The following is a 20,492-nucleotide window of genomic DNA, read 5'->3' on the forward strand; positions in this document are numbered from 1 at the left end:
GCGATGCTTTTGCATTTGAGGAGTAACTCCCGGCCAGCACAGGTCCTGCGGCTGGCCGGGAGAACCTCTTCGCTGCCCCGGATCTCAGCGGCTGCGCGTGACGTCACGCAGCCATCGCGGGCCACCACCCCAACGGTTTGGCCACGCCTGTGTTGGCCGGACCGCGCCCCCTAAACGGCGGCTTAACGCTGCCCTCCCGCCCCCTCCCACCCAGTAACCGCCTTTGCCTGTCAATCGTGCGCTCTGCTCTGTTCTCGTAAAAGATTAAGGGTGTCATTCTGACCCGATCGGGCACTGCAGTTCATCTCAGCTCACTGCAAATGCCCACAAAACACAAGAACCGCAACAAGCAGTTGCAGATCTAGCTGCCAGGGCTGATGTTCCCCATTCCCCCACCCCCTCTACTGCAGGTCCACATAAACGTGCTTTACCTGCACCTCTATCAGATGCTGATGTTGATATACAGGATGATGGGGACAATGTGGATCCCTTAGGTGGGGATTCCACTCCTACACAGGGTACTGAATCCCTCATTTTAGCTATTAGGGATGTGCTAAAGCTCCCTCTAGAGGACGCTGCAAATCAGCAGTCGTTTTTCCTCCCTCAAGACAAACTGACTGTCACATTTCCTGATTCTAAAGAATTAGATGATTTATTTAAGCTAGCCTGGAAAAATCCAGATAAAAAATATCAGGTGTCAAAACAGTTTTTGCATACATTCCCCTTTGCCCCTGGTTGCTAAAGGTATTGGGCCATATTCAGATGTGGACGGAGTTGCTGCGCATAGTGCAGAGAACAGATGTGTGGTGATTTACGCATGCGCCACACCTGTACTATTCAGGTGCAGTACAGATCTGTGACATCGGTCACAGTACGGCATCAGACTGTCAGTGATCGAGTTTATGTTGAGAATAAGACACATTTTTGCCAAAGTAGCATGGGACCTTGGTGCATGGCGTATTGGGGCTAGATGTATGAGGACACATCTGTAGGTCTCATCACTAGAGTACTTGCATATACATAGACATTGTGATTACTTTAGCGAACAAATGTTTGCAATTATTCCTCCTGTTGATAAGCAATTTGTGTAGCTGTCCTTTGGGGGAAGTCTCCACATGTGATTGATGTGTGTGATGACATAAAGAGAATAATATTTATAAACAAAATATATAATATGACAAAATAGCATTTTGTGATGCCCTTTTTTCCTCCTCTTCAGCAGCTTTTATCTGACCGATAGAATGGCATTTGTAACAGGACTATAAATCAAAGTCTGCATAACTGTTGTACCGCCTGCAGTTTATGTATGTGATCCCTCATTAAGTGTCATTGATGCATGTAAAGGAAAAAGACAGCATGAATGATGTGTACTGGAAATTTACCTACTTTTCTATTTTTTTTTTATTTTTTTTAACTCTATGGAGGGAATTCAATTATTTGAAAAGTCGTTTGGGAGTCTGTTTTTTCCCTGTCTATTAGATCGGAAAAAAACAGAACCCAACTGACTTTTCAAACAATTGAATATCCCCCTATATGTTGTATGTGCCTATAGATTTGAATCCATCCAAATAGAAAATAATTAGTGAACCTTCGAGACTTGCTGTTTGTTCATTTTTCTGTATATAAATTGTATATATTTCATGTGAGTTCAGTATAGTAAATAGGTGAAAGATTTATCTGTACAGATCACAAGCAGCACTCTAAAAATGTGCTACCTCCTCTTCATAATGAGAATAGCAACAGTATATACTTTTAAGTGTGTATTCAGACATTAATGTTTTTGGCCATGTGTCATTCAAGGACTTGGAAAGCTAACGCAGTATGAGTGTGTACCTGTTACTCAGACTGCACCTAAAACACAGAGACCGTTTATGGTTCTGCATCCTTTATACAGAGGTACAAAGCAATGCTGCTGGCCACAATAAAAATCCAGCTTCCTTTCAGTGCCAGGCAGGAAACAGTATCACTTATCACTATCCACTTAGGCTCTTGGTTCCTTCAACCTTGATCACTGCATGTCTGATAACTAGATGAATAAGGAGTATTCATGCAGTTATACTTTTGTGTACAGTATGCTGGTGACATATGTACCTACACATCAAGTATGGGTTTCTATATGGTTTTTTCAAAACCACAGATGTTGAACACAAAGCGCTGTGCATCTGTGTATATGATATTTGTGTATCTAACCAAACATTTTATATCCCCAAGTGTGTGCACTAATATATATAAACTGATGTGCTTATTTTCAGATTAATTTGTTCATTAATCGTATTGGGGTGTATTCAATTACTGTCAGATTCGACAGTTCCTTATTCAATTTTATGGGCGTTTTCGACTACTTTTGTCCCGTTTTCGAAATGCCAATCCGACTTTTTTTAAAGTCGAATTGGCATGGGTGAAAACGGGACAAAAAACTGTCAAATGCCCGCAATTCGTCAAAACAGGTGGGTCAGTGGTGAATTCGCCTAGCCACCTGTTTTTCGACATTGTCGGAATTTTTTTCAACAAGTCCAAAAAACAGCACTTAAATTGAATAGGTCGAAACGCAATTCGCCCTAAAAACTGTGAAAAGTGCAGTATTGAATGTACCCCATTATCTGCATACTGCAACCAGTGTTATTGATCAGCATTCATAGTTGAAATTACCAATTTATTTATTTTATACTTTTTGATTGTACTCTTTTTCCCACTTCTTAGATGTTGAGTCATTTTGCTTTAATTATTTTTTTAGGATTCTCTTGTAGTTGACTGTCACCTGGTTTATAGACTGCACTGTATGATAAGGATTTACAATTTGTAATCAGTGTATATATTGAACTTTTCCAGTGATCATGAGATTGTTATATTCTTTCAGTTCTTCCCATGTAAATTACTTTTATATTCGATTGTTGCTTTGTGTTTGTCCTACACTGAACAGTTACGGTCTACCTCAGTTATGGAATAATATGGAATTTGTTTACATATAATAAGGAAAACACTCATGTATTAGATATTACCTTCATCGATACTGTTGGATTGTTTTGTAGCTAATCTGGAATTCTCCATGATGTTAGTGAAGTTGTTTGTTTCAGTTATGATGGAGCCTCCCAGGATCATAATGCAGAGTTTGAGAGTGATTGTAGCCAAAATGATCCCTTCATCATTGGACAGAATTATTAGTATTTTTTAATCAATATAAAAGTGGAAAGTTAATATTTTTTATTTTATTTTAGACATTATACTGGTGCATTTCAGTTAAGAAAAAGTTACTTACAAAGCAGGCTAATAAATAATGTCTGGTTATTTTCATGTTGTACTAATCTAGCCTAAATATAAAATTGATTTGTACATTTTCTGTATTTATTAAGCATTTTTTTCTGTCTCTTGGTGTTTTTAAGCTGTGTTAAGTTTGATATATCTTCGTAGAAGTAATGTGAACTGAGGTTTCTAAACTGTTAAATATGACTAGTGTACACCTTTTTAATGACCATATATTTTCCAGCAATCCATCAAAAATTGGAGGCGGATGGTACGGAAAAAGTAGAAGGTTCAATGACGCAAAAATTGGAGAAGGTTCTGAAAAGTAAGTGTTCTGTTCCCAACAAACATCTATTAACTAAACTGCTTCCTTTCATTCCTCTCCCGGTAACACGATCATGCTTATTTCCAAGTATAAAGTCACTTATTACATGGTGACTCAAACATGTTATGCAAAAAAAAAATGAAACACATGATGATAGATTTTACCTGACTTCTCTCCCACTTTCTGCGTAATCAGAGAAACTATATTTCCTATGCTTCACTGTTCAGCTCAAATGTAAGAATTAAAATAATAAATTCCTCCATTGCTGAAATACTGACATAATTTCCTAGGTTAGGCCTCTCTTTTTTCTAAACGTGCAGCAGTCTTGAGACAAAAAAAATTACTTAGAAGTTGCATCTATACTTGTAATGCAGTGTGATGGTTCCCATTATCCCATTGCTGCTCTTTTGGGTGAAACATTATTTTATTATTGCAGTGAGACAGGGTTCACTGAACTGTCGTTTTAAACCCATGTCTGGAAGCCCCCTGGTTCATTTTGATGGTGTGCTGCTCCACTGTAGCGACTCGGTTGACCCTCCCATCTCTCACACATCTATGGCACGTGGTGCTGTGCAGTTTCCACATCTGTTATTCACAATGGGTCCATTTGTCCAGTCACGATACACCTTCTCCAAATCAGCACGTGAACAGTTCGCAAACTGTGCGGTTTTAGAAATACTGCAAACCTTTGCCCAAAAGCCTAATCATCCCTTTTTGAAACTGTGATAAATCTCCCCTTTGACCCATGACAGCAGCAAGTGATGTGTGTGCAGACGGCCTATCGCACATTTTATATACCCACCAATCCAGGGCACAACATGGGACGTACTTCATGGGCTACGTGCTGCCGGCAGCGAATGTAGGAGGTGGTCATAATAATGTGACTCGACCGTGTGTGTGTGTGTGTGTGTGTGTGTGTGTGTGTGTGTATGTGTGTGAGAGTGTGTGTGTATATACATATATATATATATATATATATATATTTCTCTTACGTCCTAGAGGATGCTGGGGACTCCGTAAGGACCACGGGGTATAGACGGGCTCCGCAGGAGACATGGGCACTCTAAAGACTTTTTAGATGGGTGTGAACTGGCTCCTCCCTCTATGCCCCTCCTCCAGACCTCAGTTAGATCCTGTGCCCAGAGGAGACTGGATGCACTTCGGGGGAGCTCTACTGAGTTTCTCTGAAAAAGACTTTTGTTAGGTTTTTTATTTTCAGGGAGCACTGCTGGCAACAGGCTCCCTGCATCGTGGGACTGAGGAGAGAGAAGCAGACCTACTTAAATGATAGGCTCTGCTTCTTAGACTACTGGACACCATTAACTCCAGAGGGTTTGAACGCAGGTCTCATCCTCGCTGTTCGTCCCGGAGCCGCGCCACCGTCCTCCTCACAGAGCCGGAAGATAGAAGCCGGGTGAGTATAAGAAGAAAGAAGACTTCAGATCTTCACTGAGGTACCATTGCTCCCACATTCACACACACTGACGGCACTGTATGGGTGCAGGGCGCAGGGGGGGGCGCCCTGGGCAGCAATATTAAAACCTCAAGGGACACTGGCTGACATACATATACTGCGGAGGCAGTATATTAAATAAACCCCCGCCAGTATAAAGAATTTGAGCGGGACCGAAGCCCGCCGTTGAGGGGACGGGGCTTGATCCTCCAGCACTAACCAGCGCCATTTTCTCCACAGCATGCTGCAGAGAAGCTGCTCCCCGGACTCTCCCCTGCTGAACACAAGTACAGAGGGCAAATAGAAGGGGGGAGGGCAAATTTATTTGGCGCAGTGAGTGTATTATTGATATATAAAGCGCTGTACAGACTGGGATTTTGATCCAGTGTCCAGTGGTGCTGGGTGTGTGCTGGTATACTCTCTCTCTGTCTCTCCAAAGGGCCTTATTGGGAGACACTGTCTGTGTCTCTCTCTCTCTCTCTATATCTATATATATCTATATCCCAGTGTGTGTGGGGGTGTCGGTACATGTGTGTCGGCATGTCTGATGCGCAAGGCTCGTCTAAGGAGGAGGTGGAGCAGATGATTGTGGTGTCTCCATCGGCACAGTCGACACCTGATTGGATGGATATGTGGAATGTTTTAAATGCAAATGTGTCTTTATTACATAAAAGATTGGACAAAGCAGAGTCCAGAGAAAAAGCAGGGAGTCAATACATGGCTTTGACTGTGTCACAAGGCCCTTCAGGGTCTCCTAAACGTCCCCTGTACCAGGTAGCAGACACTGATACCGACACGGATTCTGACTCCAGTGTCGACTACGATGATGAGAGGTTACACCCAAGGGTGGCCAAAGTATTCATTATATGATTATTGCAATAAAAGATGTTTTGCATATCACAGAGGACCCCTCGGTGCCTGACACGAGGGTATGCATGTTTAAGGAGAAGTAACCTGAGGTAACCTTTCCCCCATCTCATGAGCTGAACGCTTTATTTGAAAAAGCTTGGGAAACTCCAGACAAGAAACTGCAGATTCCCAAGAGAATTCTTATGGCGTATCCTTTCCCCGCACAGGACAGGTTACGGTGGGAATCCTCGCCAAGGGTGGACAAGGCTATGATGCGCTTGTCCTAAAAGGTGGCGCTACCGTCTCCAGACACGGCAGCCCTCAAGGATCCTGCTGATCGCAGACAGGAGACTACCTTAAAATCAATTTATACACATACGGGGGCCTTGCTATGACCGGCAGTTGTGTCGGCATGGGTATGTAGCGCAATAGCAGCATGCGCAGATAACTTGTCATCTGACATTGACACCCTAGATAAGGATAGCATTTTATTGACCTTGGGTCATATAAAAGACGCAGTGTTATATATGAGAGATGCTGCAAGAGACGTTGGGCTGTTGGGTTCAAGAGCCAATGCCATGGCAATTTCTGCTAGGCGAGCCCTGTGGACCCGCCAATGGACGGGTGATGTCGATTCAAAGAGACATATGGAAACTTTGCCTTAAAACCTCACCCTTGTATTTGGGGACGGCGTCGCGGACCTGGTGTCCACAGCTACCGCGGGTAAATCTTTTTTGCCTTATGTTCCCCCACATCAAAAGAAAACACCTCAATATCAGATGCAGTCCTTTCGTCGCATAAGTCGAGAAGGGGCCGGGGCTCTTCCTTCCTCGCCAGAGGTAAGGGTAGAGGGAAAAGAATGCCTGCTACGGCTAGTTCCCAGCAACAGAAGTCCTCCCCGGCTTCTACAAAGTCCACCGCATGACGCTGGGGCTCCACTGCGGGAGTCCGCGCCGGTGGGGGCACGTCTTCGACTCTTCAGCCAGATCTGGGTTCTGTCAGATGTGGATCCTTGGGCGATAGAAATTGTATCCCAAGGCTACAAACTGGAATTCGAAGAAGTGCCTACTTGCCGATTTTTCAAGTCGGCTTTGCCAGCCTCTCCCCCAGAGAGGGAAATAGTTTTAGCTGCGATACAAAAGCTGTGTCAACAGCAAGTGATTATCAAGGTTCCCCTAGTGCAATAGGGGAAGGGGTACTATTCAGTTCTTTGTGGTCCCGAAACCGGATGGCTCAGTCAGACCCATTCTGAATCTAAAATCCCTAAACCTGTATCTAAAAAAGTTCAAATTCAAGATGGAATCTCTCCGGGCAGTGATCACCAGCCTGGAAGGGTTTTTTTTTTGTGTCTCTAGACATAAAGGATGCATACCTTCATGTCCCCATTTATCCTCCTCATCAGGCGTACCTGAGATTCGCTGTACAGGACTGTTATTTTCCAGTTTCAGACGTTGCCGTTTGGGCTGTCCACGGCCCCGAGGATTTTCACCAAGGTAATGGCGGAAATGATGGTGCTCCTACGCAGGCAAGGAGTCACAATTATCCCATACTTGGACGATCTCCTGATAAAAGCGAGATCGAGAGATCAGTTGCTGAAAAGCGTGTCACTCTCCCTGAGAGTGCTGCAGCAACACGGCTGGATTCGAAATCTGCCAAAATCGCAGTTGATTCCAACGACTCGGCTATCATTTTTAGGCATGATTCTGGACACGGAAAAGAAGAACGTTTCTCTAACGTCCTAAGTGGATGCTGGGGACTCCGTAAGGACCATGGGGAATAGCGGCTCCGCAGGAGACTGGGCACATCTAAAGAAAGCTTTAGGACTATCTGGTGTGCACTGGCTCCTCCCCCTATGACCCTCCTCCAAGCCTCAGTTAGATCTCTGTGCCCGAACGAGAAGGGTGCACACTAGGGGCTCTCCTGAGCTTCTTAGTGAAAGTTTTAGATTAGGTTTTTTATTTTCAGTGAGACCTGCTGGCAACAGGCTCACTGCTTCGAGGGACTAAGGGGAGAAGAAGCGAACTCACCTGCATGCAGAGTGGATTGGGCTTCTTAGGCTACTGGACATTAGCTCCAGAGGGACGATCACAGGCCCAGCTTGGATGGGTCCCAGAGCCGCGCCGCCGGCCCCCTTACAGAGCCAGAAGGCAGAAGAGGTCCGGAAAATCGGCGGCAGAAGACGTCCTGTCTTCAACAAGGTAGCGCACAGCACTGCAGCTGTGCGCCATTGCTCTCAGCACACTTCACACTTCGGTCACTGAGGGTGCAGGGCGCTGGGGGGGGGGCGCCCTGAGACGCAATAAAAACACCTTGGATGGCAAAAAAAATGCATCACATATAGCTCCTGGGCTATATGGATGCATTTAACCCCTGCCAGAATCCATAAAAAAGCAGGAGAAAAGTCCGCGAAAAAGGGGCGGAGCCTATCTCCTCAGCACACTGGCGCCATTTTCCCTCACAGCTCCGTTGGAGGGAAGCTCCCTGTCTCTCCCCTGCAGTCACTACACTACAGAAAGGGTTAAAAAAAGAGAGGGGGGCACTAATTGGCGCAGTATTAACTATACAGCAGCTATAAGGGGAAAAACACTTATATCAGGTTATCCCTGTATATATATAGCGCTCTGGTGTGTGCTGGCAAACTCTCCCTCTGTCTCCCCAAAGGGCTAGTGGGGTCCTGTCCTCTATCAGAGCATTCCCTGTGTGTGTGCTGTATGTCGGTACTTTTGTGTCGACATGTATGAGGAGAAAAATGATGTGGAGACGGAGCAGATTGCCTGTAATAGTGATGTCACCCCCTAGGGGGTCGACACCTGAGTGGATGAACTGTTGGAAGGAATTACGTGACAGTGTCAGCTCTGTATAAAAGACAGTGGTTGACATGAGACAGCCGGCTACTCAGCTTGTGCCTGTCCAGACGTCTCATAGGCCGTCAGGGGCTCTAAAGCGCCCGTTACCTCAGATGGCAGATATAGACGCCGACACGGATACTGACTCCAGTGTCGACGGTGAAGAGACGAATGTGACTTCCAGTAGGGCCACACGTTACATGATTGAGGCAATGAAAAATGTTTTACACATTTCTGATAATACGAGTACCACCAAAAAAAAGGGGTATTATGTTCGGTGAGGAAAAACTACCTGTAGTTTTCCTGAATCTGAGAAATTAAATGAGGTGTGTGATGATGCGTGGGTTTCCCCCGATAACAGCGGATAATTTCTAAAATGTTATTGGCATTATATCCTTTCCCGCCAGAGGTTAGGGTGCGTTGGGAAACACCCCCTAGGGGGGATAAAGCGCTCACACGCTTGTAAGGGCTCTACCTTCGCCTGAGATGGCCGCCCTTAAGGATCCTGCTGATAGAAAGCAGGAGGGTATCCTAAAAGGTATTTACACACATACTGGTGTTATACTGCGACCAGCAATCGCCTCAGCCTGGATGTGCAGTGCTGGGTTGGCGTGGTCGGATTCCCTGACTGAAAATATTGATACCCTAGATAGGGACAGTATATTTTTGCCTATAGAGCATTTAAAAGATGCATTTTTATATATGCGTGATGCACAGCGGAATATTTGCCGACTGGCATCAAGTCTAAGCGCGTTGTCCATTTCTACCAGTAGAGGGTTTTGGACACGTCAGTGGTCAGGTGATGCGTATTCCAAACGGCATTTGGAAGTATTGCTTTATTAAGGGAGGAGTTATTTGGGGTCGGTCTTTCAGACCTGGTGGCCACGGCAACAGCTGGGAATTCCACGTTTGTACCCCAGGTCGCCTCTCAACATGAGAAGACGCCGTATTATCAGGCGCAGTCTTTTCGTGGACAAGCGGGCAAAAGGTTCCTCATTTCTGCCCCGTGACAGAGGGAGAGGAAAAAGGCTGCAGAAATCAGCCAGTTCCCAGGAACAGAAACCCTCTCCTGCCTCTGCCAAGCCCTCAGTATACGCTGGGGCTTTACAAGCAGAATCAGGCACGGTGGGGGGCCCGTCTCAATGAATTTCAGCGCGCAGTGGGCTCACTCGCAAGTAGACCCCTGGATCCTTCAGGTGATATCTCAGGGGTACAAATTAGAATTCGAGACGTCTCCCCCTCGCCGTTTCCTAAAGTCGGCTTTACCGATGTCTCCTTCTGACAGGGAGACCGTTTTGGAAGCCATTCACAAGCTGTATTCCCAGCAGGTGATAATCAAGATACCCCTCCTGCAACAGGGAACGGGGTATTATTCCACACTGTTGTGGTACCGAAGCCGGACGGCTCGGTGAGACCGATTCTAAATCTAAAATCTTTGAACACTTACGTACAGAGGTTCAAATTCAAGATTGAGTCACTCAGAGCAGTGATTGCGAACCTGGAAGAAGGGGACTACATGATGTCTCGGGACATCAAGGATGCTTACCTCAGGTTTATGGTACAGAACTGTCACTATCAGTTCAGACGCTGCCGTATGGATGGTACACGGCACCCCGGGTCTTTACCAAGGTAATGGCCGAAATGATGATATTCCTTCGAAGGAAGTTAATTTTAGTTATCCCTTCCTTGGACAATTCCCTGATAAGGGTAAGATCCAGGGAACAGTTGGAGGTCGGTGTAGCACTATCTCAGGTAGTGTTGCGGCAGCACGATTGGATTCTCAATATTCCAAAATCGCACCTGGTTCCGACGACGTGTCTTCTGTTCCTAGGGATGATCCTGGACACAGTCCAGAAAAAGGTGTTTCTCCCGGAGGAGAAAGCCAGGGAGTTATCCGAGCTAGTCAGGAACCTCCTAAAACCGAGCCAAGTCTCAGTGCATCAATGCACAAGGGTTCTGGGTAAAATGGTGGCTTCCTACGAAGCAATCCCATTCGGCAGATTCCACGCAAGAACTTTCCAGTGGGACCTGCTGGACAAATGGTCCGGATCGCATCTTCAGATGCATCAGCGGATAACCCTGTCACCAAGGACAAGGGTGTCCCTCCTGTGGTGGTTGCAGAGTGCTCATCTTCTAGAGGGCCGCAGATTAGGCATTCAGGACTGGGTCCTGGTGACCACGGATGCCAGCCTGCGAGGCTGGGGAGCAGTCACACAGGGAAGGAATATCCAGGGCTTATGGTCAAGCCTGGAGACATCACTTCACATAAATATCCTGAAGCTAAGGGACATTTACAATGCTCTAAGCTTAGCAAGACCTCTGCTTCAAGGTCAGCCGGTGTTGATCCAGTCGGACAACATCACGGCAGTCACCCACGTAAACAGACAGGGTGGCACAAGAAGCAGGAGGGCAATGGCAGAAGCTGCAAGGATTCTTCGCTGGGCGGAAAATCATGTGACAGCACTGTCAGCAGTATTCATTCCGGGAGTGGACAACTGGGAAGCAGACTTCCTCAGCACGACCTCCACCCGGGAGAGTGGGGACTTCACCCAGAAGTCTTCCACATGATTAAAAACTCGACAGGTATTGCGCCAGGTCCAGGGACACTCAGGCAATAAGCTGTAGACGCTCTGGTAACACCGTGGGTGTACCAGTCAGGGTATGTGTTCTCTCCTCTGCCTCTCATACCCAAGGTACTGAGATTGATAAGATGGAGAGGAGTAAGCACTATATTCGTGGTTCTGGATTGGCCAAGAAGGACTTGGTAACCGGAACTTCAAGAGATGCTCACGGAGGATCCGTGGCCTCTACCTCTAAGAAGGGACCTGCTCCAGCAAGGACCCTGTCTGTTCCAAGACTTACCGCGGCTGCGTTTGACGGCATGGCGGTTGAACGCCGGATCCTGAAGGAAAAAAGGCATTCCGGATGAAGTCATCCCTATCCTGATCAAAGCCAGGAAGGATGTAACCGCAAAAACATTATCACCGCAATTGGCGAAAATATGTTGCGTGGTGCGAGGCCAGTAAGGCCCGACGGAGGAAATTCAACTGGGTCGATTCCTACATTCCCTGCAAACAGGAGTGTCTATGGGCCTGAAATTGGGGTCCATTAAGGTTCAAATTTCGGCCCTGTCAATTTTCTTCCTAAAAGAACTAGCTTCAGTCCCTGAAGTTCAGACGTTTGTAAAAGGGGTACTGCATATACAGCCTCCTTTTGTGCCTCCAGTGGCACTTTGGGATCTCAATGTAGTTTTGGGTTCCAAAAGTCACATTGGTTTGAACCACTTAAATCTGTGGAGTTAAAATATCTCACATGGAAAGTGGTCATGCTGTTGGCCCTGGCCTGGGCCAGGCGCGTGTCAGAATTGGCGGCTTTATCCTGAAAAAGCCCTTATCTGATTTTCCATTCGGACAGGGCGGAATTGAGGACTCGTCCTCAGTTTCTCCCCAAGGTGGTTTCAGCGTCTCACCTGAACCAACCTATTGGTGGTGCCTGCGGCTACTAGGGACTTGGAGGCCTCCAAGTTGCTAGACGTTGTCAGTGCCCTGAAAATATATGTTTCCAGGATGGCTGGAGTCAGGAAATCTGACTCGCTGTTTATCCTGTGTGCACCCAACAAGCTGGGTGCTCCTGCTTCTAAGCAGACTATTGCTCGTTGGATTTGTAGTACAATTCAGCTTGCACATTCTGTGGCAGGCCTGCCACAGCCAAAAATCTGTAAATGCCCACTCCACAAGGAAGGTGGGCTCATCTTGGGCGGCTGCCCGAGGGGTCTCGGCTTTACAACTTTGCCGAGCAGCTACTTGGTCAGGAGCAAATACGTTTGTAAAATTCTACAAAATTGATATCCTGGCTGAGGAGGACCTGGACTTCTCTCATTTGGTGCTGCAGAGTCATCCGCACTCTCCCGCCCGTTTGGGAGCTTTGGTATAATCCCCATGGTCCTTACGGAGTCCCCAGCATCCACTTAGGACGTTAGAGAAAATAAGAATTTACTTACCGATAATTATATTTCTCATAGTCCGTAGTGGATGCTGGGCGCCCATCCCAAGTGCGGATTGTCTGCAATACTTGTACATAGTTATTGTTACAAAAATCGGGTTATTATTGTTGTGAGCCATCTTTCAGAGGCTCCTCTGTTATCATGCTGTTAACTGGGTTCAGATCACAGGTTATACGGTGTGATTGGTGTGGCTGGTATGAGTCTTACCCGGGATTCAAAATCCTTCCTTATTGTGTACGCTCGTCCGGGCACAGTATCCTAACTGAGGCTTGGAGGAGGGTCATAGGGGGAGGAGCCAGTGCACACCAGATAGTCCTAAAGCTTTCTTTAGATGTGCCCAGTCTCCTGCGGAGCCGCTATTCCCCATGGTCCTTACGGAGTCCCCAGCATCCACTACGGACTATGAGAAATAGAATTATCGGTAAGTAAATTCTTATTTTTTCTCCCAACGGAAAAAGCCCAGGAACTCCAAAGCATGGTCAGAGACCTGTTAAAGCCAAAAAGAGTGTCAGTTCATCAATGCACTCGAGTTCTGGGAAAAATGGTGGCGGCCTACGAGGCCATACCCTTCGGCAGGTTCCATGCGAGGACTTTTCAGTGGGACCTTCTGGACAAATGGTCGGGGTCCCATCTACAAATACATCAGAAAATAAACCTGTCCCCCAGGGCCAGGGTGTCTCTCCTGTGGTGGCTGCAGAGTGCTCACCTTCTAGAGGGTCGCAGGTTCGGTATTCAAGACTGGGTTCTTGTGACCACGGACGCGAGCCTCCGAGGATGGGGAGCAGTCACACAAGGAAGAAATTTTCAGGGACTGTGGTCGAGCCAGGAGGCTTGTCTACACATCAATGTGCTGGAATTAAGGGCCATATACAACGGCCTACGACAAGCGGAGACTCTTCTTTGCGACCTACCGGTTCTGATTCAATCGGACAACATCACAGCAGTGGCTCATGTAAACCGCCAAGGCGGGACAAGGAGCAGAGAGGCAATGGCGGAAGCCACCAGGATTCTTCGCTGGGCGGAAAATCACGTAAGCGCGCTGTCAGCAGTCTACATTCCGAGAGTGGACAACTGGGAAGCAGACTTCCTCAGACACGACCTCCATCCAGGAGAGTGGGGTCTTCATCAAGAAGTTTTTGCAGAGCTAACATGTCGTTGGGGGCTTCCTCAAATAGACATGATGGCGTCACGCCTCAACAAGAAACTTCGGAGGTATTGTTCCAGGTCAAGGGACCCTCAGGCGGTAGCGGTAGACGCCCTGGTGACACCATGGATGTTTCCGTCGGTCTATGTCTTCCCTCCTCTTCCACTCATCTCAAAAATACTGAGAATCATAAGACGAAAAAGAGTCCGGACAATACTCATTGTTCCGGATTGGCCTCGGAGGGCCTGGCATTCAGATCTTCAGGAAATGCTCACAGAAAATCCGTGGCCTCTTCCTCCCAGGGAGGACCTGTTGCAACAGAGGCCCTGCGTGTACCAGGACTTACCGCGGTTACGTTTGACGGCATGGTGGTTGAACGCCAAATCCTAGCTAGGAAAGGTATTCCGGGGGAGGTCATCCCTACTCTGATAAAAGCTAGGAAGGAGGTGACGGCGAAACATTATCACCGTATCTGGAGGAAATATGTATCTTGGTGTGAAGCCAAGAATGCTCCTACGGAAGATTTTCACCTGGACCGTTTTCTCCACTTTCTGCAGACAGGAGTGGATATGGGCCTAAAGTTAGGCTCTATTAAGGTACAGATTTCGTCCATGTCCGTATTCTTCCAGAAGGAATTGGCTTCTCTCCCAGAAGTCCAGACTTTTTGTAAAGGGAGTGCTGCATATCCAGCCTCCTTTTGTGCCCCCAGTGGCACCATGGGACCTTAACGTGGTGCTACAGTTCCTTAATTCACACTGGTATGAACCTCTTCAAACAGTTGAGTTGAAATTTCTCACTTGGAAAGTGGTCATGTTGTTAGCTTTGGCATCTGCGAGGCGGGTGTCTGAATTGGCGGCTTTGTCTCACAAAAGCCCCTATCTAATTTTCCATGTGGATAGAGCAGAGTTGAGGACTCATCCTCAATTTCTGCCTAAGGTGGTTTCATCGTTTCATATGAACCAACCTATTGTGGTGCCTGTGGCTACGGGGTACTTGGAGGATTCCAAGTCTCTTGATGTAGTCAGAGCCTTAAAGGTTTATGTAGCCAGGACGGCTCTGGTTAGGAAAACAGAGGCACTGTTTGTCCTGTATGCAGCCAACAAGGTTGGCGCCCCTGCTTCTAAGCAGACTATTGCCCTCTGGATCTGTAACACGATTCAGCAGGCTCATTCTATGGCTGGATTGCCGGTACCTAATTCGGTAAAGGCCCATTCCACTAGGAAGGTGGGCTCTTCTTGGGCGGCTGCCCGAGGTGTCTCGGCATTGCAACTTTGCCGAGCGGCTACTTGGTCGGGTTCAAACACTTTTGCTAAATTCTACAAGTTTGATACCTTGGCTGAGGAGGACCTCCTGTTTGCTCAATCGGTGCTGCAAAGTCATTCGCTCTCTCCCGCCCGGTCTGGAGCTTTGGTATAATCCCCATGGTCCTTACAGAGTCCCCAGCATCCTCTAGGACGTAAGAGAAAATAAGATTTTAAACCTACCGGTAAATCTTTTTCTCCTAGTCCGTAGAGGATGCTGGGCGCCCGTCCCAGTGCGGACTAAATTCTGCAAGGCTTGTATATAGTTATTGCTTACATAAGGGTTATGTTACAGTTTTGATCAGTCTCTGGCTGATGCTGTTTTGTTTCATACTGTTAACTGGTTCGTATGTTCCAAGTTGTACGGTGTGGATGGTGTGGACTGGTGTGATGTATCTTGCCCTTAGAGTAACAAAAATCCTATCCTCGTACTGTCCGTCTCCTCTGGGCACAGTTCTTTAACTGAGATCTGGAGGAGGGGCATAGAGGGAGGAGCCAGTGCACAACCATCTAAAGTCTTTAGAGTGCCCATGTCTCCTGCAGAGACCGTCTATACCCCATGGTACTTACGGAGTCCCCAGCATCCTCTACGGACTAGGAGAAAAAGATTTACCGGTAGGTTTAAAATCTTATATATATATATATATGTGTGTGTGTATGTATAGATATATAACATTAAAACCGCCTGCCTAATATTGTGTAGGTCACCCTCATATCACCACCAAAACAGCTTAGTACCTTCGAGGCATGGACTCCACAAGAGCTGTGAAGGTATCCTGTGGTATCCAGCACCAAGACACTAGCAGCAAGTCCTGTAAGTTTTGAGGTGGGGCCTCCATGGTTCAGATTTCTTTTTCCAGCACATTCCACAGATGTTTGATTGGATTGAGATCTTTAAAATTGGAGGCCACGTTGACACAGTGAACTCTTTGTCATGTTCCTCAAAGTGTTCCTGAACAATTTTTTGCAGTATGGCAGGTGCATTATACTGCTGAAAGAGACTATTGCCATCAGGGAGTACCGTTCCCATTAAGGGGTGTGTTTGATCTGCAACACTATTTAGGTAGATGGTACGTTTCAAAGTAACGTCCCCATGAATGCCAGACCCAAGATTTCCCACGTGGTGCCATCTTCTCCCCAGGTAAAAAATGCAAACTCATCTGCCTGTCCACATGATGTAAAATAAAATGTGATTTCTGCTGCGGGGTATACTGGGCTCCACAGGGAATGACATTAGGGTGTAGAGTAGGATCTTGATCCGAGGCACCAACAGGCTAAAAGCTTTGACTGTTCCCAGAATGCATAGCGCCGCCTCCTCTATAATCCCGCCTCCGTGCACAGGAGCTCAGTTTTGTAGTTGGTGCCATGCAGTGCAGGCATACAACAGGTGGGCTGCTCCAGCAGCCCTGGGAAGAGCTTTTTTAAGTGAAAAATGAAGACTTCAAGGGCTGCAGCAGAGACACTGTGATTGTTAGATGTCAGTCAGACATCTCCTGCTGCAGCTCCGTCCCCTCCCCCAGCGGCACTGTATACTCCCGCGCCCTGGTTGCCGGGTACTTACAGCGGAGGCTCCGGTTTGCTCCAGTCATCACACACCCCGCCGCAGCTCTCCAGGATCGCGTAGCCGCACTCAGGGAGGAGTTAAGAGGGTACCCCAGCTGGGACCCGCTGGAAATCGTGATCCGGCGCGGCCGTTGGGATGCGGTCCGCGCACGTGGACACTGTGGCATTACAGGGACCCCACTAGACCACCAGGGCAAGGGCACAGGTCGGTTTTACTAAAAACCGTTTGCTATATAGCCCGCAGTACCCGGTGGTGAAGTCCAGCAATGTTATAATGCTTTGACCTGTAGCCCCTCCCCCAGCCCCAGGGCGCCATTTAAAGTAAATGTTCCCGCTATGGAGCTGCAAATCTCTCTCCCTCACACTCTGTCAGCGTTTGGGTGCTATTGGAACAAGCTGAGCTGATCCTGGGACTGTTTGGGCAAATCCTCCTCTCTAAAGCCGCCTGCTGGTCAGCGCTGTGCATTTTACAGGAAACTTAAGTATTCTACATGTCTGCTGATAGTGTTAGTTAAGAAACAGTGTATTTAGTCAGGGTTATTTAGTACAAGTACCCTGTGATATACATCCAGTCTTTACTGTGGATTTATATATCTATTAAGTGTATAACTATACTTAGTATTACTGTGTATTGCTAATCCAGTGCAGTTTTATTGCATGTCATAATTTCTGCATTGTACAATGTGACTGTGTGTGTGTGTGTGTGTGTGTGTGTGTGTGTGTGTGTGCATATAGCTGGTGTGTGACCTCCATTTCGTGTATCTCACTCAGATTGCTATCCCTATATTCTGTAACCTGGGGGGGCTACATGCGTCGGGGTTATTATTAATATACTGTAGGTGTTTCACAAGATATACTTATTGTGTATTTTTCTCTGTGATTTTTAGTCACCATGTACCTCTGGAACTTTCGGTTTGTGCTAATACACTACTCAGGGGGTTCTTGTCAGGTGTTGTGCTGCTGATATTGTCCTGTGTTGCCTTGAATTGAGCTTTCAGATATGTCCGCTACAAGGGGCAACGGAGCTGGGGCTGATCCCACAGTGCGTGGTGGTGACGCTGCAGACACGTTGGAGGAGAATATAGCAGCTGAGGATTCAGGTTCTGGGGGTTCCTTACCCCCCAGTGGGACCGTAGCAACGGGGGTTCAAAATGACCCACCTTGGGCTACTTTCTCCACGTTATTGAATACGCTGTTAACTAGACTTTTGTCCCCTATGGGACCTCTTGTACCGGTACAACCGCTTATGGTTCCTGCGGTTAATCCTCCATGGGCAGACCAACTGTCCACTCAGTTACATCAATTGAACCAATCACTGACTAAACAGAAATCTCACCCTCGTCCGCCTAAGACCAAGGGGTCCTCTAAGCGGGTCATTACTTCCTCACAATCCACTAACGTCCCAGACACCTCATCTGATGAGGATGGCATATATACTTACCCCACAGACACTGATTCTGATGCTTCTGATGGGGAATCTGTTTCACAGGTGGATGTTCCTGACTTGTTGGAGGCTATCAGGTTAATTCTTCAAATTACTGATGACCCAGGGCCTGATACTGCCCCTAAGAAACCAGACAGATTTAAACGTCAGAAATTGGTTAAACAAGTTTTACCTCACTCTGACCATTTGCGTCAGGAATCCTGGGAAAATCCAGGAAAGAAATTCACGCCTCAAAAGAAGATGCTGGCTCGCTATCCCCTCGCCATGGAGCTTAGTGAAAATTGTGAGACACCCCCGCCAGTGGATTCGCAGGTGGCGCGGCTGGTGGTATCCTCAGCTCTGCCTGTAACGACCATCACGTCTCTGAAAGAACCGACGGATAAGCATGTGGAGGGTTGTTTTAAGGCGATTTACACCTTAACTGGTGCTGCGCATCGGCCCACCATTGCAGTGACTTGGACTGCAGAGGCTATTGAAGCGTGGGCTCAGGAGTTAGAAGGCAGCTCAGCTTCCAACGTTTCTGATCGTGCTAGACAATGTCTGTCGTATATTGTCACAGCTTCTCATTACATTAAAGAGGCGGCTTCTGATGCCGGTATTCTGGCGGCCAAGGCTTCTACTACGTCCATTTTGGCTCGCCGGATTCTCTGGTTGCGGTCCTGGTCTGTGGATCTGGACTCTAAGAAAACCCTGGAGGTGTTCCCTTTTAAGGGAGACATACTTTTCGGAGAAGACCTCAACAAGATAGTGACTGACTTAGCTTCTGCTAAAACAGCATGTCTACCTAGTACTGCTCCTTCGGTACCGAAGGATAAGAGTACTTCCTTTCACTCCTTTCGTCCTTCAGGGAAAGCAAAGGGTAAGGCGTACCCGAAACAGGCTCGCACTTCCAAATCCACTAAGCCCAAACCTGAACAGGCCTGGGCTGCTGGTCAGCCTGCTTCCAAAACTGACAAGCCTGCTGCATGACGGGGCGGGCCTCCCTCTGGGGGATCCCAGGGTGGGGGGCAGACTTCTAGGGTTTACCCAGGAATTGTTGAAGACCACTTTCCGATGCCTGGGTACAGGAAGTCGTCACTCGAGGGTACGCCGTATCCTTCAAAAATCGTCCGCCCTCATCGATTTTGCCTGACAGACATCCCTTCGGTTCAGGTGAAGGCAAAAACGCTTAATTCTGTGGTACAGTCTCTCCCGGACACACGAGTAGTAGTACTGGGCCTCTGGCTCAGAGGGGCAGGGGGTACTATTAACCGCTGTTCCTAGTCCCGAAATCGAATGGGTTCTCTTGACCCAGTCTCAACCTCAAGTCCTTGAAAAAATTTGTGAGGGTCTCCAAGTTTCGTGTGGAAACTCTTCGCTCTATTGTTCTGGCCTTGGAACCTGGGGATTATATGGTCTCCCTGGATATACGGGATGCTTACCTACATATCCCCATTGCAATGTCGCATCAGCAGTACCTGAGGTTTGCGGTTGGCAACCTCTATTACCAATTTCGGGCGTTACCTTTTGGTTTGATCACGGTACTGCGAGTCTTCACCAAGGTCATGGGGGTAATGATGGCTGTATCTTGACGACTTGTTGATCCTGGCGAATTCCTCAGAAATTCTCCTACGCCATCTGGATCTGACTATCCGGTTTTTGCATGCCCACGGGTGGCTCATCAACTGGAAGAAATCTTCCCTGGTCCCTGCTCAGAGCATGGTGCACCTGGGAACGTTGTTGAACACTCACAGCCAGCAGTAGTTGTCTCAGGAGACAGTCCTGAAGCTTCAGGACAGGATTCGATGCTTCCTTTCTTGTCCGCAAGTGTCGATACATTCGGCGATGCAAGTGCTAGATCTCATGGTGTCTTCCTTCGACATGGTAGAGTATGCTCAATTTCATTCCAGCCCTCTACAGAAATTGAATCTTGCCAAGTGGGACGGCCTGCCTCACCGGATCAGGTCTCGCATGATCTCCTTGTCTCCGGAAGTCTGTTTGTCACTGAACTGGTGGCTTCAGGACCAACGATTGAGCAGCGGTCGTCCCTTCTGGATCTCCAACTGGGTCCTTCTGACAACGGATGCCAGTCTAAGAGGTTGGGGCGCGGTGTTGGAGCAACACTCCCTTTAGGGTCGGTGGACCAAGGAGGAGTCTCTCCTCCCGATAAACATTTTGGAACTGCGGGTGGTGTTCAATGCTCAGAACTTGGCCCAGCATTTAATACAGAACAGACCTGTTCAAGTACAGTCGGACAACGCCACCATGGTGGCGTACATAAATCATCAAGGCAGCACTCAAAGCCGCATGGCAATGAGGAAAGTATCCAGAATTCTTCAGTGGGC

The 20,492-nt window shown here is 47.5% G+C and overlaps 1 protein-coding gene across 2 annotated transcripts in view; it reads left to right on the plus strand.

Annotated features, from left to right (window-relative positions):
- Nucleotides 1-20,492, plus strand: part of EXOC2 (exocyst complex component 2) — a 546,170-nt gene that overhangs the window by 147,410 nt on the left and 378,268 nt on the right. For both annotated transcript variants that reach the window (XM_063923055.1, XM_063923056.1), the window contains one exon: nucleotides 3,485-3,565. In XM_063923055.1, the coding sequence (XP_063779125.1) occupies nucleotides 3,485-3,565 (81 nt within the window). The remainder of the gene's footprint in view (nucleotides 1-3,484; nucleotides 3,566-20,492) is intronic.

The sequence above is a fragment of the Pseudophryne corroboree genome, chromosome 5, assembly GCF_028390025.1.
Source record: "Pseudophryne corroboree isolate aPseCor3 chromosome 5, aPseCor3.hap2, whole genome shotgun sequence".
Lineage (NCBI taxonomy): Eukaryota > Metazoa > Chordata > Amphibia > Anura > Myobatrachidae > Pseudophryne > Pseudophryne corroboree.